This window comes from Engraulis encrasicolus, chromosome 11 (assembly GCF_034702125.1).
Source record: "Engraulis encrasicolus isolate BLACKSEA-1 chromosome 11, IST_EnEncr_1.0, whole genome shotgun sequence".
In the NCBI taxonomy this organism is placed as follows: Eukaryota; Metazoa; Chordata; class Actinopteri; order Clupeiformes; family Engraulidae; genus Engraulis; species Engraulis encrasicolus.
The window spans coordinates 56,528,795-56,542,711 of NC_085867.1; the positions used below are offsets into that span (position 1 = coordinate 56,528,795).

The window sequence follows — 13,917 nt, forward strand, 5'->3', positions numbered from 1 at the left end:
GTGTTGTTAACATCCATGTGCTATGTGTTCTAGTTTTGCCTTTGTGTTCTGTTTTTGAGAGTAAACAAGATTGATTAATATCGCAAGTGGTGCGACTCGTGGGAGAGAACGCAACTCAGCCGACATCGCAAGTGTTTGGTCGCGTTCATGACAGAGCATTGCGCAAAGCAAAATTACCATGCTTTCTGGTTGGAAAAATGCATTGAAATGGCAAAGTGTGCGTGTGCAGCCTGCGCAGTAATGTGCCGTCACGAACGCGCCCATTAAGCACGCGCTTGGTGAGATCTCCGCTATCAGAAAGCCCGCGCTTGATGAGATCTCCGCTGACAGAAAGCCAACCGTTGTATAGCCTACATAAAGCTCATGCGTAACAAGTAGGCTATGGTGTCTTAAAAAGCCATTTGAGTCATTATTTTAAGAAGGCCGGCTGCTGCATCAGCTGCTGCATAAAGGTAAAAGCAGGATATCCGTGAAAGGTAATTGATTGTAAATTGGAAAGCATGTGATAAACACTGACAGAGGAGGTCACCGGAACATCTTCAGGTGTGGATATTTTCCTGCTAATTTGGACAAGTGCCAAGACTATCGACGTTGCCACGTCTTCGTCAGAGTCAATCGCAGTAAATATCCACACCTGAAGAGGCTCCCGTGACTACTGTGTCTGCATAGCCGTGACGCATCAGATGGCTCAGGAGCGCGGAGGATAGGCTACTTTTCTTTCTCATTGAAAGACTTTTGTCCTCTGCGCTTGTGAAGAACTATAACAAGTAAATAAAAACAAAACGTTTGATGCGACTCTAGGGAGAAAAAAAAGTTTACTCCAAAATAGGTGGTTTGCACTACAGAGCTATCCCTGTATCTTTGGAGGAAAACAGCTGAAGTGTAATTTCATTGGGAGAAAAATATGAATGGCTGAGCAACTTGCCATCTGAGGATGTAGCTTATTGTGCAACTTCAGGGTCAAGCTTTAGTTTCCTTACCAAGGGCTTTACTGACTGGGAGGATGCTGTTTATAATAAAAGAGGCATGATACCAAAGCATAGCCATTCAAAGGGAATAGGCTGAGTTGGCTGAAAACTACAACATATTTATTATTATACATGTCTACATATTTACTATTTCACATTAGGCCTATACATTCATAGAGGAGGGCCCTATATATAGGCCTGTGTAGCCCATATTTATTTATTTTATGAATTCATTTTTAATTTATATTTTATATTAATAATAAAATTTCGGCGCGCGCATCATGGACCTCGGCTACTTCACATGGCTGGCTACGGCCATGATGCCAAATTTGAGCTTCCTACATGGTTTAGTTATTGAGCTACGGGCTTGTGAACTTTGACAAAAAAAAGAATGTGAACAAAATGGGCACCCCCCTCCCCCAGTGAAATTGGCTGTAACACGGAGAGTATACATTTTACATTCAAATAAATTTACAGTGTTTCTCTTAAGTACCATGGGTACACTTAGTAATATTTTCAGAATTTTTTGAGACCTAAGTGCACGGGCTCTTGTTGATTTGGCGTGGCATGACCCGGCTATAATCCTACACAGTACACAGTATTGTAGCCTACTGTAGATAGAATTATTTTTCTCTTGGGCCTATATACCTGCTTAAAATCATTGTTGCAAATCTTGTGATTTTTATAGGCTAATCATTAGACACAAATATGTTTCAGTGGCAATCCGAGGTGAATTGGTATTTGTTTTTGCACATTTTGGAGCGATCTCCCTCTGCATAATGATCATGGTGTCATAGCAAGTGAAGGCACACTCAGTTCCTCCCTCTGTCTCTCTCTGTCTCTCTCTGTCGCTCTCTCTCATGGATGCAGTGTCTCACCGGCATGCTGTTGATCGTTTGGTCTAAATTTCACAGGCATTAGAAAAAAAAACTCTCGAAAGGGACTCGTGAGAGACTTGTGATGTCACCTTTTGGCCAGCTCTGCCCAGAGGCAGATTATATCTGTGGTGGATGCTCTTTGTGGCCGTAGGTATACAGATACTTAAGCCATAGTCTTTTTCTAATTGTGACCCTCTCATTCCCTTGTTGGAAAGATGTACTTGGCCTATAGGCCTAGGTGATGTGAACTCAAATAGCTAAACCAAACATTCAAAAATTTGAGAATGTCGGGTAGACTGTCCACGAATCGAGGGAGGGAGCAAGTTTAACCAATCACATCAGTTTTTAAAACATACAGTTCTTGTGTAGCCTAACAGTTGTTTGTCTGTAGCAGGTTCGTGGCGCTCAGCCGACTAATAACTAATGAACTAATATCTTAATTAATATCTTCTGTACCCAGCGTGAAACTTTGCACTGCAGTGTCATCCCCAATTTTGTGATCATTCAGTAGAGTGGTGTGGAAGTTGTGTGTGGACAAACAGACAAATGTTTCCTGAATTATTAGATTAGATAGATATATTCAAAAAATCATCAAAGAATCAGCTTGAGCTGCACTGGATTACCTTTTAGGTCATTAACCGTCATTACATGCAGTTTGATTTGTAGGCATGTTTTTTTATTTTCCTTAAACATGTATTTTAAATGCATATATTGGGATTACTGCCCATGCGTAAATTAAAAACGGCAAAACAATGAGTACAGTATGACATTAGCACATGGAGAAACTATAGGCCTACATTTCAGCCATTTAGATTTTGAGAAATTACACAAGATTTTACCCATGTATGACATGTATAGTACATTGTCATCTATATAAATCAGGGGTGGGGAACCTACTGTATGTTTCGAGGGCCGTTTGCGGCCCTTGAAGCCGTTTTATCCAGCCCCCGATATAGTTTTTAGTGTAATGCAGCTTCACATGAAATATGACATATTTTGTAAAGAAAACTTAGAAAATACATTTGCAATACAATTACGTTATATTCAGGGGGCCCAGAGAGGGTGGGTTCTGTTTTAAAGCTAGCTGCCTTCAATATAGGCCTAAAGTGCAGGAAGAAATCCTGGTTTGTGTTCGTAATACGACCCTCAGAGGACTTTTACGGCCCTCGGATGAATTTGAAGTGGCCCCTCGAATGAAAAAGGTTCCCCACCCCTGATATAAATAAAGTACAGTACAGTGAATCATTTCTGCTTACAACACACTTTCATTCGTCCCTCATGCAGGGGTCTATGCAATGAAAAAAAGAGCACAGACAAGACACATTCTACATGAGGGGTGCTGATCTCAGGGCCAGTTTTTTCAAAATTCCTCCCAGCAAAAGAGCTGAACATATTAACATTCATCTCTGTATGCAGCCCTATGTCTCATCTGCTGTATCAATGCTTCATTATCATACAACTGTAAAACAAAACCTGGGCAGTGTCAGTAAACTCATCCCAACTGTCCCTTCTCTGAAGGTTTTTTATTGCTCCCAAACCCAAGATAACCACAACAAACTTTTGATCCTTCTGTCTTTCAAGAACTTATGGTTTTCTCTATGGGATGTATTTACTCCATGAGGAAAGTGCAAAGGATTTTTTTTTTCTATATTGTTTTCTATATCAGTTGCACAGATTAATGACAACATTATTGTTAAGGGACATAAGCACTTTCAAACGTATGTTGTTTCAACTCTGTAGTATTTTTAAATATGTTTGAAATGACATAGTATTTGTCCATAACACTGTTGACAAAATAATCAAGCAAATGCTCGCTTTCATTAGAGTATTTATCAAATGATTTAAGATTAATCTTGGCAATTTGTTTGTTTGGAAACTTAAATATATACACTATGGAGACATGTAGGTCATTTAGTTGAAAAAAAAATACTGATAATTGACATTTTGCTTTTGCCAAAAGCGCAGTCGAATCGTAGAATCACTCATATATAGGCCACAAACATCTAACTGGAGTTTTAAAACAATATCCAGTTTTGCCATTCGTTTTCGTCATCAGAGGAAAAACCTCCGTTTGTGTGTGAATGAAAGTCACAAATGAAGGTGTAACGGAGGCTAACTAGCACAGAGTTGGCGTGGAACGTTGGTAAACCTCCCTCCGATAGCCTCATACAGTCTTGTGCCGTTGCGCCGAGAGACTAGTCTCTTGGCCCAGCGGTAACGTACTGTGTCTCCCATTGCCGGACCGTTGTAGTTGACGAGATCGCACGTTCGATCCCCGAGGAGGGTGGACAGGTGCAAGATGACCTTCGTCACAAAGGGAAAGCTCTTCGTTTGAAAAAAAAACCCTGAGTGTGTATTAACGCTGCCTAGAGGTTATGCTCTCTTTTCAGCATGTTGCCTACAAGTCAACGCAGTTAGTTTTGCTCAATCACTAGGTCTGCGCTATTCTTATCCGTCGCAACGGTAGGGGCAGTGACAGGGCTGGTCTGGGGAAAAAAATCAGGCCGGACATTTTCAGTGAAGACCATTGAACCAGGCGCTGAGAGAGACAATGAAGCCTGTGTCAACATTTTTAGTCATCTATTACGAGCTTTTTTGACCACAATAGTCATAACTAATATTTGATTCTGATTCAGAGAGGTCTGCTATAGTGGCACAAGGACTGATACCACTACATTGAGGGGAGGACCAGGCCACAGTCATCAACAGTCCACCGGGCAAATGCCCTGTATGCCCTTTGGCCAATCCAGCTATGGGCAGCGAGATTATTGTTCAAATTGCCTTTAATACAAGGAGTAAACTAGACGTCTCTGTTGTTTTGTAGCTACACAGACTCAATGACAATGAAAATGAAACATTTAATAAATGTCACATGCATTTTTGACCAGCCACCGCGGAAGTTTGGAACAAAGAATGTCGAGAATAGGTCACACGAAGCGGAATGGTTCCTCGGAAATATTGTTCAACTGTCCTGATATACAGTGCCCTCCATAATTATTGGCACCCCTGGTTGAGATGTGTTAAAAGCCTTAAAATAAATTCAGTGTTTATTGCAGAAGAATACTGTCACAATGAAAATTGTAGGAAAATGTAGCCTTCAACTCAAATGAATTGTAGGAAAATAAAAAAAATCCCTGACTAAAAAATAATTATTTTTCATTAAATCACCTGTTCCACAATTATTGGCACCCTTAACAATTCCCAGGAAATAAATATAATTGAAGCATTTCTGTCATTTCTACAGTAGTTTACAAAGTTTACCAGAGTATGTAGGAACATTTAATTAGTAATTCATCACTTCCTGTTTCCCTGGGGTATAACTATGACGTGACACCGAGGCCATTTCTCTTATCCACTCTTAAACATGGGAAAGACAAAGGAACACAGCATACAAGTGAGGCAGATGTGCGTCGACCTTCACAGGTCAGGCAGAGGCTACAAGAAGATTGCCACTCAACTGCAGCTGCCCATATCTACTGTGAGAGGAATAATTAAGAAGTTCAAAACAACTGGAACAGTGGTAAACAAGCCTGGACGAGGACCCAAGTTTATTTTGCCACCACGCACAGTGAGGAGGATGGTAAGAGAAATCAAAATATCTCCAAAGCTCACTGTTACAGAATTACAACAAATGGTAGCATCCTGGGGTCACAAAGTCTCCAAATCAACCATCAGGCGCTGTCTACACGCCAACAAGCTGTTTGGGAGGCATGCACGGAGAAAACCTTTCCTCACCCACAATCATAAACGCAAACGTCTGGAGTTCGCCCAGCGGTATTGGGGCTTCAACTGGGACCGTGTGCTTTGGTCAGATGAGACCAAGATTGAGCTTTTTGGCAACAAACACTCTAAGTGGGTCTGGCGTGCCACAAAAGATGCGCATGCTGAAAAGCACCTCATACCCACTGTGAAGTATGGGGGTGGGTCAGTGATGCTGTGGGGCTGTTTCGCTTCCAAAGGCCCTGGGAAGCTTGTTAGGGTGCATGGCATCATGAATGCTTTGAAATACCAGGACATTTTAAATCAAAATCTGTTGCCCTCTGCCAAAAAGCTGAAGATGGGTCGTCACTGGGTCTTTCAGCAAGACAATGACCCTAAATGTATGGCCAAATCTACACAGAAATGGTTAACCAGACACAAAATCAAGCTCCTCCCATGGCCATCTCAGTCCCCAGACCTCAACCCCATTGAGAACCTGTGGGGTGAGCTGAAGAGGAGAGTACAGAGGAGAGGACCCAGGTCTCTGGATGATTTAGAGAGATTCTGCAAAGAGGAATGGCTGAAGATCCCTCTTTCTGTCTTTTCCCATCTTGTGAAACATTATAGGAGAAGATTAGGTGCTGTTTTGTTGGCAAAAGGGGGTTGTACAAAATATTAACAACAGGGGTGCTAATAATTGTGACACACATTATTTGATGTCAAATAATTATTTCTTTATGTGGGATTGTTTCCCCACTGAATAAATGCACTTGTATTGAAGGTTGGATTTTTCTCTTTTTTTCCATTAAGGTCCCATATTATTTAGAGAAAAATAATAATAATTGGAAGCTAAAAAACACATCTCAACCAGGGGTGCCAATAATAATGGAGGGCACTGTAAATTCAGCGTTGTACTTGCAAGCACACGTGTTGTCTTTGGTTCGTGTAAATAAATGAAACCACAAAGCATAGGCAACTTATTTAATGAACATCTCACAGTCAGTAGCCCGGTGAAAGTTAGATCAAGGAAGTAGCTGTTTGTAATCGAGCACTGGTCGAGAGAACCAATCACAGTGGCTCCTGCTGCCGTTAACTGCGTAGCTGGCAGTCACATTTTCAGGGGTGAACACCAAGTCACTGCGGATGGGGGGAAAGTAACTGCGTGGCTGTCTGCCTCATTGCGCAGACACATTTGTTTCTGAGCATAAACCAGGCTTTAATAATAATAATAATAATAATAATAATAATAATAATAATAATAATAATAATAATACCTTTTATTTTAAGCGCCTTTCAAGATACCCAACATCACTTTACAATTAAAACAGATAAGAGTAGAAAAAGTATAACAATGAATCAATGAATTAAAAATAGGAGAATAATTAAAAATGTAAAATAAAAATAAAAATGAATTAAAACAAGAAGAAAAGTAAAATACATTAAAATACATTAAAAGAAAAAGAAAAAGAAAAAAATTATAATTAAAGGAAGTGGAAGTGCCTGTCAGAGTGATTGAAATGCAAGAGTGAAGAGGTGTGTCTTGAGCGTTGATAAAAGCAGTGAAGAACACTGACGGATTGACAGCGGGAGTGAGTTCCCTTTAGTGAGGCTTTAGAGAGCAAGATGGACTTGTCTGGTGACCACAAAAATCTGCCACCACCAGAATCTAATGAATTTTGTTACTCAAACATTGATGGGTATGTTGCATTCTCTCATTCTCCTCTCAGGCTGATGACTCATCGGGAAACACCTGGAACTGGCTCTACTTCGTCCCCCTCATCATCATCGGCTCCTTCTTCATGCTCAACCTGGTACTGGGTGTCCTGTCTGGGTGAGCCAGCTCTCTTTCTTCAGTTGAAATGTGTATTCATAACACCTCCTTTATCTTGTGACAAAGTCTTAAGGTGCCGGTTTGCTTGCTGCGAGATACGCAAGCGCGTGCACGATTCGTTCATGAACGCGTTAACATGCGTATTTAATGTCAATTTCGCGCGAGTTGGACACGGCAGCCAAATGTGCACGTCAGGTGCAATATCTTCAAACTCACTGGGGGCGATCGTAAGATAGACCGCGCAGTTCCACGCGTGTGCTTGATATGAAAACGACAATGGCAGCAACTTTTAAGAGCGTCTCGTTGAGTTTGTCCGAAATTTCAAACATTTGTGATCATACTTCCTTGTTGCACTTTGAAAAAGGAGCATGCACATACAGGAGTAGGCTAGTAGCAGTATTCTTTCCTTGCCCAGGGAGCCCCTCTTTTTGTTTTGTTTTCCTTGCCATCTGTGTTCCCAATTTCCGCATCCCAATGTTGCGTGCTCTCTGCCCCCTGGATGATACCGCCAGTATTTTGCGTCTTGGTCAACTGCTTTTGAAGCAAGCATGTGCTGTCGGTTGCTCGCGGTGACACACGTAATTTACAGCTCGCAGCAAGCATACCGGCACCTTTATGGTCCAAATGTGTCCCGTCTCATTGCCATGTCAAATTTACAGTTACTACAATATCCAAATACCAATTCTTTGAAGGCCTTTTTCTGAGTTTCAATGTTGGCGTGCACTTTGCCTTTGTAGGGCAGAATAGGTTCTTGGTTCCCAGAGAACTGGCAAAGGCAGTCAGGCCGCTTTGAAGGCCCCATAGTCAGATGTTGAGTGAACCGACCTAAAAATAACTACAGATTAGGCCTACTGGCGAGTAGGCTACACCCGGGGGTGTAAATACCAAATACCACAATAGCCCTGATTTTCTGATGCTACCACATGTTTGAAACACTGCTGTGTATTTTTTTGAAAAAATCTTCCAACCCCCCCCACCCCTCAAATTGCTTTTCCCACCCAAAAATATGCGTTTTTAGCCTATTTTGCCAGTTTATCCACAGTTATCCCAGAACTACACATGAGTATGTTCATGATTTCCCATTTAATAGTCTAAAATGTGTGATGCTATATCACAGTAGAACTTTGAGCTATATAAGTACAATGTCAAGGTCATAATAGAGGTCAAAGGTTACAAAATATTGATTTTTAAGGGGGAAATACTTGTTTTCAACTGCTGTTCCAGCACAATGCACTAATTATTTCCCATATTAGCAATTTTATGATCTTACATGTGACATATCATATCATAGTTGTACTTTGAAATATGCAAGTACAATGTCAAGGTCATAATAAAGGTCAATATCAATTTCTAAGGAAAAAATTGTGTCATTGGGTTGCTGACCCAGTACAACACATAGATTATGTTCATAATGGTCCATTTAATGATCTTAGGTCTTTGAACTATGCAAGTACAATGGTTCAAGGACATAATACAGGTCAAAGGTTAAATAATATTGGTGTGGGGTGCTATTTTCAAACCGTTTTTCACAAAAAAACAAATGTGAAAATGAATAAACCTATAATATTAACACACTTTTGATTAGCTATTGACTTTTCTAATCATAAATATTGCTAATGTGGCACAATAATGTGGTGTAAATCTAAGGGACCTAAGGTCAAGCGAGTTGGATGACCCAAGTGAAAACGATAAATCAATTAACTTAATGTGCATGGCAATTTCAAATCAGATCTACATGTTGCTACTATGCTCAGAAAATTGTAATGTGCAGGTTTATTATTCAGGGCCAATGCCCTCTTCCATCATAATTGAAGTTTCACATATGAAGAAAAATGTGGCAACAACAGCATCAATGTTACCAATGGTGAATGTGCCATGATGCCATTCTTGATGTTTTTTGGTTCATGCAAATTGTTCTTTGCCTCTTTGTAAGCATAGGCTTCACTTGTGGATACCAGGCCCTCAAACAGACTTCATGAAGACTATTTCTGACCAGTTGAGCAGAAACATGCACATCAGTACCCTGCAAACCTCATTTTCAGGGCTCTGGCAGTGCTTTTCCTGTGCCACCTGTCCCAAGGAAGGAGATGGTGATCCCGCTTCTAAGTTTTAAAACCGTTCTAGTCTCCTATACGTCCCCTGGTGTAACGGCATGTCTCTTGGTATCTCGTCCATGCTCTGGACACTCTGCTTCTTGCCACAGCACACATTGGTGTGGTATCTTGGATGAATAACAGCTGAGCAAATTTAGTATAGGATAGACACCAACCCATGGTAACTCCAGGGTTGGGACATTGAAAACATGCATGTGACCAAAAACAGCCAGAAAGGATGGAAAAAGAGAGTACCACCACCTACAGGATAACTCTGTTTTGGGGCTTGTTGATATTACCTTTACCGTTTCTACCCACTATTTTAAAGGTGGGGTTGCAGGTATGACATCACGTTGGGGGAACTCCCCCAGGATTCTAAGGTTCTACATAGACTCCTATGAGCCTGCGGAACCCCCAACGTGATGTCATAATAGTACATTTTCTTAAAATGGTTAACCTGCAACCCCACCTTAATAATAATTTGCACACCAGTAGTCAAATGGACTCGCAGTGTTGCTTCCTAACGGGACTGACATCACAAAAGTTATCCACACTGATCATTGTGACATTAAAGAGACAATGTGTTTACCCCTTTGCGCAGAGCCTATGTTTTAACCTTATTGTCCTCAAAATTATAATGACCAAGTCTTAATCTCTTATCTAAGGCTCTCATATCAATCTTGTTATGATGTAGTTGAGTCATTCCAGCAAAGTCTGATTGGGTCTGAACTGATCATGGAATGTAGTTGGGCGCATCTGCACAAAGAGGCTTTATTCCATGATCAGTTCACTTGATTTTTAAGCTATTTTGATTTCTTTAACCCTCAATATAACCTAGAAATAAGATATTGCATTGTGTAAAATATTGGCATACCACATAAGTAGCCTTTTGAGTGCCCTTAGTTCACTTTCTACACTGAAACATCAAAAATAGGCATTTTAAATCATTTTTGTGACCTTTGACCTTAAGTAGGACTGACTTACAGTATGACATGGTACATGACATACCATTCAATAGCCCAACATGAACATATTTCTATTCTGCACTCCATAAAAGATGGGGAACCATGGAAAAATGGCTGAGAATAGGCATTTGAGACCATATTGATGACCTTTGACCTTGAATGTGACCTTGACATTTGACTTTTTTTTGCTCAACGTACACCTCCAGCATGGCATGCCACATGAAATGAAGAGTTCAGATGCAAAACCCCCTAACTCCATGTCTCAAGACCTGCACTTCTATATTTTTAGAGAACCCTAAAAAAAAAATTACATCAATGTATTCATCAAATAACACCCCTCCCTATATATAACGGTGCTTTAGGAAATGAACAATGCTGTGGGAAATGCGACCACCGGTATATATTTTAATGTTGGCTAGCTCCCTGGTTTGCCCTGTTGCCAGACTGTCAGAAGTTTGAGTGGTTTAGTGCACTTGCTAGCTACGTAGCATGAGTTACGAACACTTTTTAAAAACCCATCTGAAGCAGTCCAAGCCCTGTCATGCGAGACCTTCGTTTCGCGAATGCGGTTGGGTGCGTGATTTATTTCCTAATGGTTTAACTACATAATAAGATAACAAAGCTAGGTTGGTATGTGCTCTGTTTGCTTAGTTTACATGATTGCACAAGTCCATGATCCCAATGCAAAAGCTTCAACTGACATTAGGCTACACAAAAATTTATAATTTTGCCAACCTTCTCTTCATTGCATTAATCAATGCCGGGCTGAAGTTTATCTGTGCAATCTGAAGCAATCAGACGACAGACGTTTCTGCAAGTGCTGCCGAGTTTCTCGTGCATCTTTTAGACAGTAGCCCATCATCAAAAGTAGGCTTATCTGATTTGGGTCCAATTGGTTTTGTCATGTAACAGAATACTCAGATTAAAACTGGAGTATTCTATCCCTCGCGCTGTTTTTATCAATTTATAAAAGGTAGACCTACGCTTGATTTAGCATTTAACATTGCACAATGGCCAACAAAAACACTTGATTCTAACCTCAGCTTCAAAAAGCACATACAAATGACTAAAACAATTAAATATAACGTGGCAAATGTTGGACATATAAGATCATCACTTCCCATGGATGTAGCCAAAACATTTATGCATGGTCTCATCTTCACACTTTTCATATTGCATCAACTGTTGGGGGCAGACCAATGAATCTACCATTAGACCATTAAAATCCACAATATAAACAAGTTTTTAAAATTCTTCATAAAAAAACATTTCATTACCACCACTGCAATATTTTAGAGAAACACCATTTATTAAGTTTTGAAAAGTTTTCAAACCTCTGTCTAGTATACAAGATTTTACATGGTCTGGCCCCAGCTTGTGTTTTGGAATTTGTATGTCATCGACCTGCTAGGTCCATACGATCTTCAAGAATAGCATATGTGTATGATTGTACAACATTTGGGCAGTCCTCCTTTTCATTTAGGCCTAAAGCCACATCACAATGGAATGTTTTATCAGGTGACCTGAAGAGCTGTGACTCCTTCATGACCTATAAGTCACAGCTGAAACATGTTCTAAAACACAGCCAAAAATTCTAACCGCTAACTTGGTGATAATAATTTCTTATGGTTATGGTCAATGTTTTTGTTTTTTTGTTTTTTTGTTTTGTTCGGGTGGGTGTGTGGTTGGGTGTTTTCGTTGTCTTTATTTTATTATTCTATTTTATTTTATTTTAATGTCAGGGACTACAGATGCACACTAGGCTAAGGCTACCTCTGGTACACTGCATTAAAGGGAAACATTTATGTTGTAATTGTACATGGTCCCAATAAACTGGATTGAAAATGGTTGAAACAGTAGTGAGGAGGATGGCCTTTGTAAAAGTGTTTAGCGGTTTCTGTACTGTAGTCTCTCTCGCCAAAGGCAAAGTAACATCTGCCATGGATCCCCAAGTGCCATGGATCTCACTTACACATGCCCACTCACACTTATCAGTGTTTCATTTGATTCACGTGAGGCCCGTCACTAGGTTTGAGAGACAGGAGTGGCTTAGCCCTAGAGGAAGAAAATGCGCGCGCGCACACCTGCTAAGGTTTTGTCTATGAATTCATTATTTTAAGAGCAAAGAAATCCTGCACACTGTCCATTCCACCAACAAACTTTAATACATTGTTTCGGTCATCCGACCTTCATGTTGTATTAAAGTTTGTTGGTGGAATGGACAGTGTGCAGGATTTCTTTACACTTGAATGACAACCCCACTGGGATAATATCCTACGCACCTGCCCACCTAGAGGTGTGCAAAAGCGTCTTCTTGAACACTTATTTGTTTATTTAAAGAGCACCATACCGATTTCTAAACAGTAGTTACAGTGGATTTTTTTAAAATTCATATTTTATTGAACATGCCTTATATGTAAGCTAAACAAAACATTTCAAAATATTTCAACTGATGAATATTATGTATGGAAGTTAAAATGATTAGATTACAATGCCGAGAGCATCATTTACACAAGGACTAGGTTCATAACTAGGGGTGGGCATAGATTAATTTTTTTAATCTAGATTAATCTCACTGTAATAATGAAATTAATCTAGATTAATCTAGATTAATCTATATCAAAATCGCTCATTCAGAATAGGCATGCTAGCAAAATAATGCCGAAAAAACCTTGGGGTTTCTTAAGACAGATGTCGCAATTAGACCAGAGCTCATCTTTTTTTTCCAAAATGCATCTCATCTTCAAAAAATGGTTATGTTGATACTTGGTGATGAAAAAAATCACAACAATATGTGTAAAGTGTGTCCAATATATTAGGAAGCATTTACAGTTATAAGATGCTGAAATTTCAAAATGAACAGCGCTATACATTGTAGAGGCAAATACAGATCAAACATTTAGGCTCTTTAAACAAAATTACCTCAACAATTCAGCATTTCTAATGGAGAGAGAGAGAGAGAGAGAGAGAGAGAGAGAGAGAGAGAGAGAGAGAGAATCTGCCACTGACTGTTAAAAAGAGCAGCGGCTCCTTTAAGAGAGGGAGGAGCTCTCAGTAGGCACAGCAGCCCTCAGCAGAGCCAGGCTACTCGCTATCTAGAACCTGCAGCACTGGCACACGGCGATTTGGCCTACCTGACAGTTGTTTTCAGAGTCAGAACGCCAGAGGAGTTACAACTGGAAATGAATTCAGTTGGCAAAAAAAATAATCAAGCGCGACAACCGCGAGGATTATTACCGTTTGACATGAGAATATCTCACTGAGTCGCAAATGTGCGCGATTGCAACACAAACATTCAGTGAGAGTAGATATTGACAGTTTCAGTTTGACAATCTTCAAAATGCATATCCCACGGAATGTTTTGCAATTATGGCACATTCAAGATTTCTGGAAGTTGTTTAGGCTATGTGTTCCTGTCCATGCAATGCGTGAGGAAATGTAGGCTATGTCGGGCTGGTAGCCTACTCACACACAATAATGTCT

General features: G+C 40.2%; 1 protein-coding gene across 2 annotated transcripts in view; it reads left to right on the plus strand.

The window, feature by feature from the left end:
* cacna1bb (calcium channel, voltage-dependent, N type, alpha 1B subunit, b) overlaps positions 1 to 13,917 on the plus strand; it is a 400,044-nt gene that overhangs the window by 56,342 nt on the left and 329,785 nt on the right. For both annotated transcript variants that reach the window (XM_063211051.1, XM_063211050.1), the window contains exon 9: positions 7,273 to 7,376. In XM_063211051.1, coding sequence (XP_063067121.1) covers positions 7,273 to 7,376 — 104 coding nt within the window. The remainder of the gene's footprint in view (positions 1 to 7,272; positions 7,377 to 13,917) is intronic.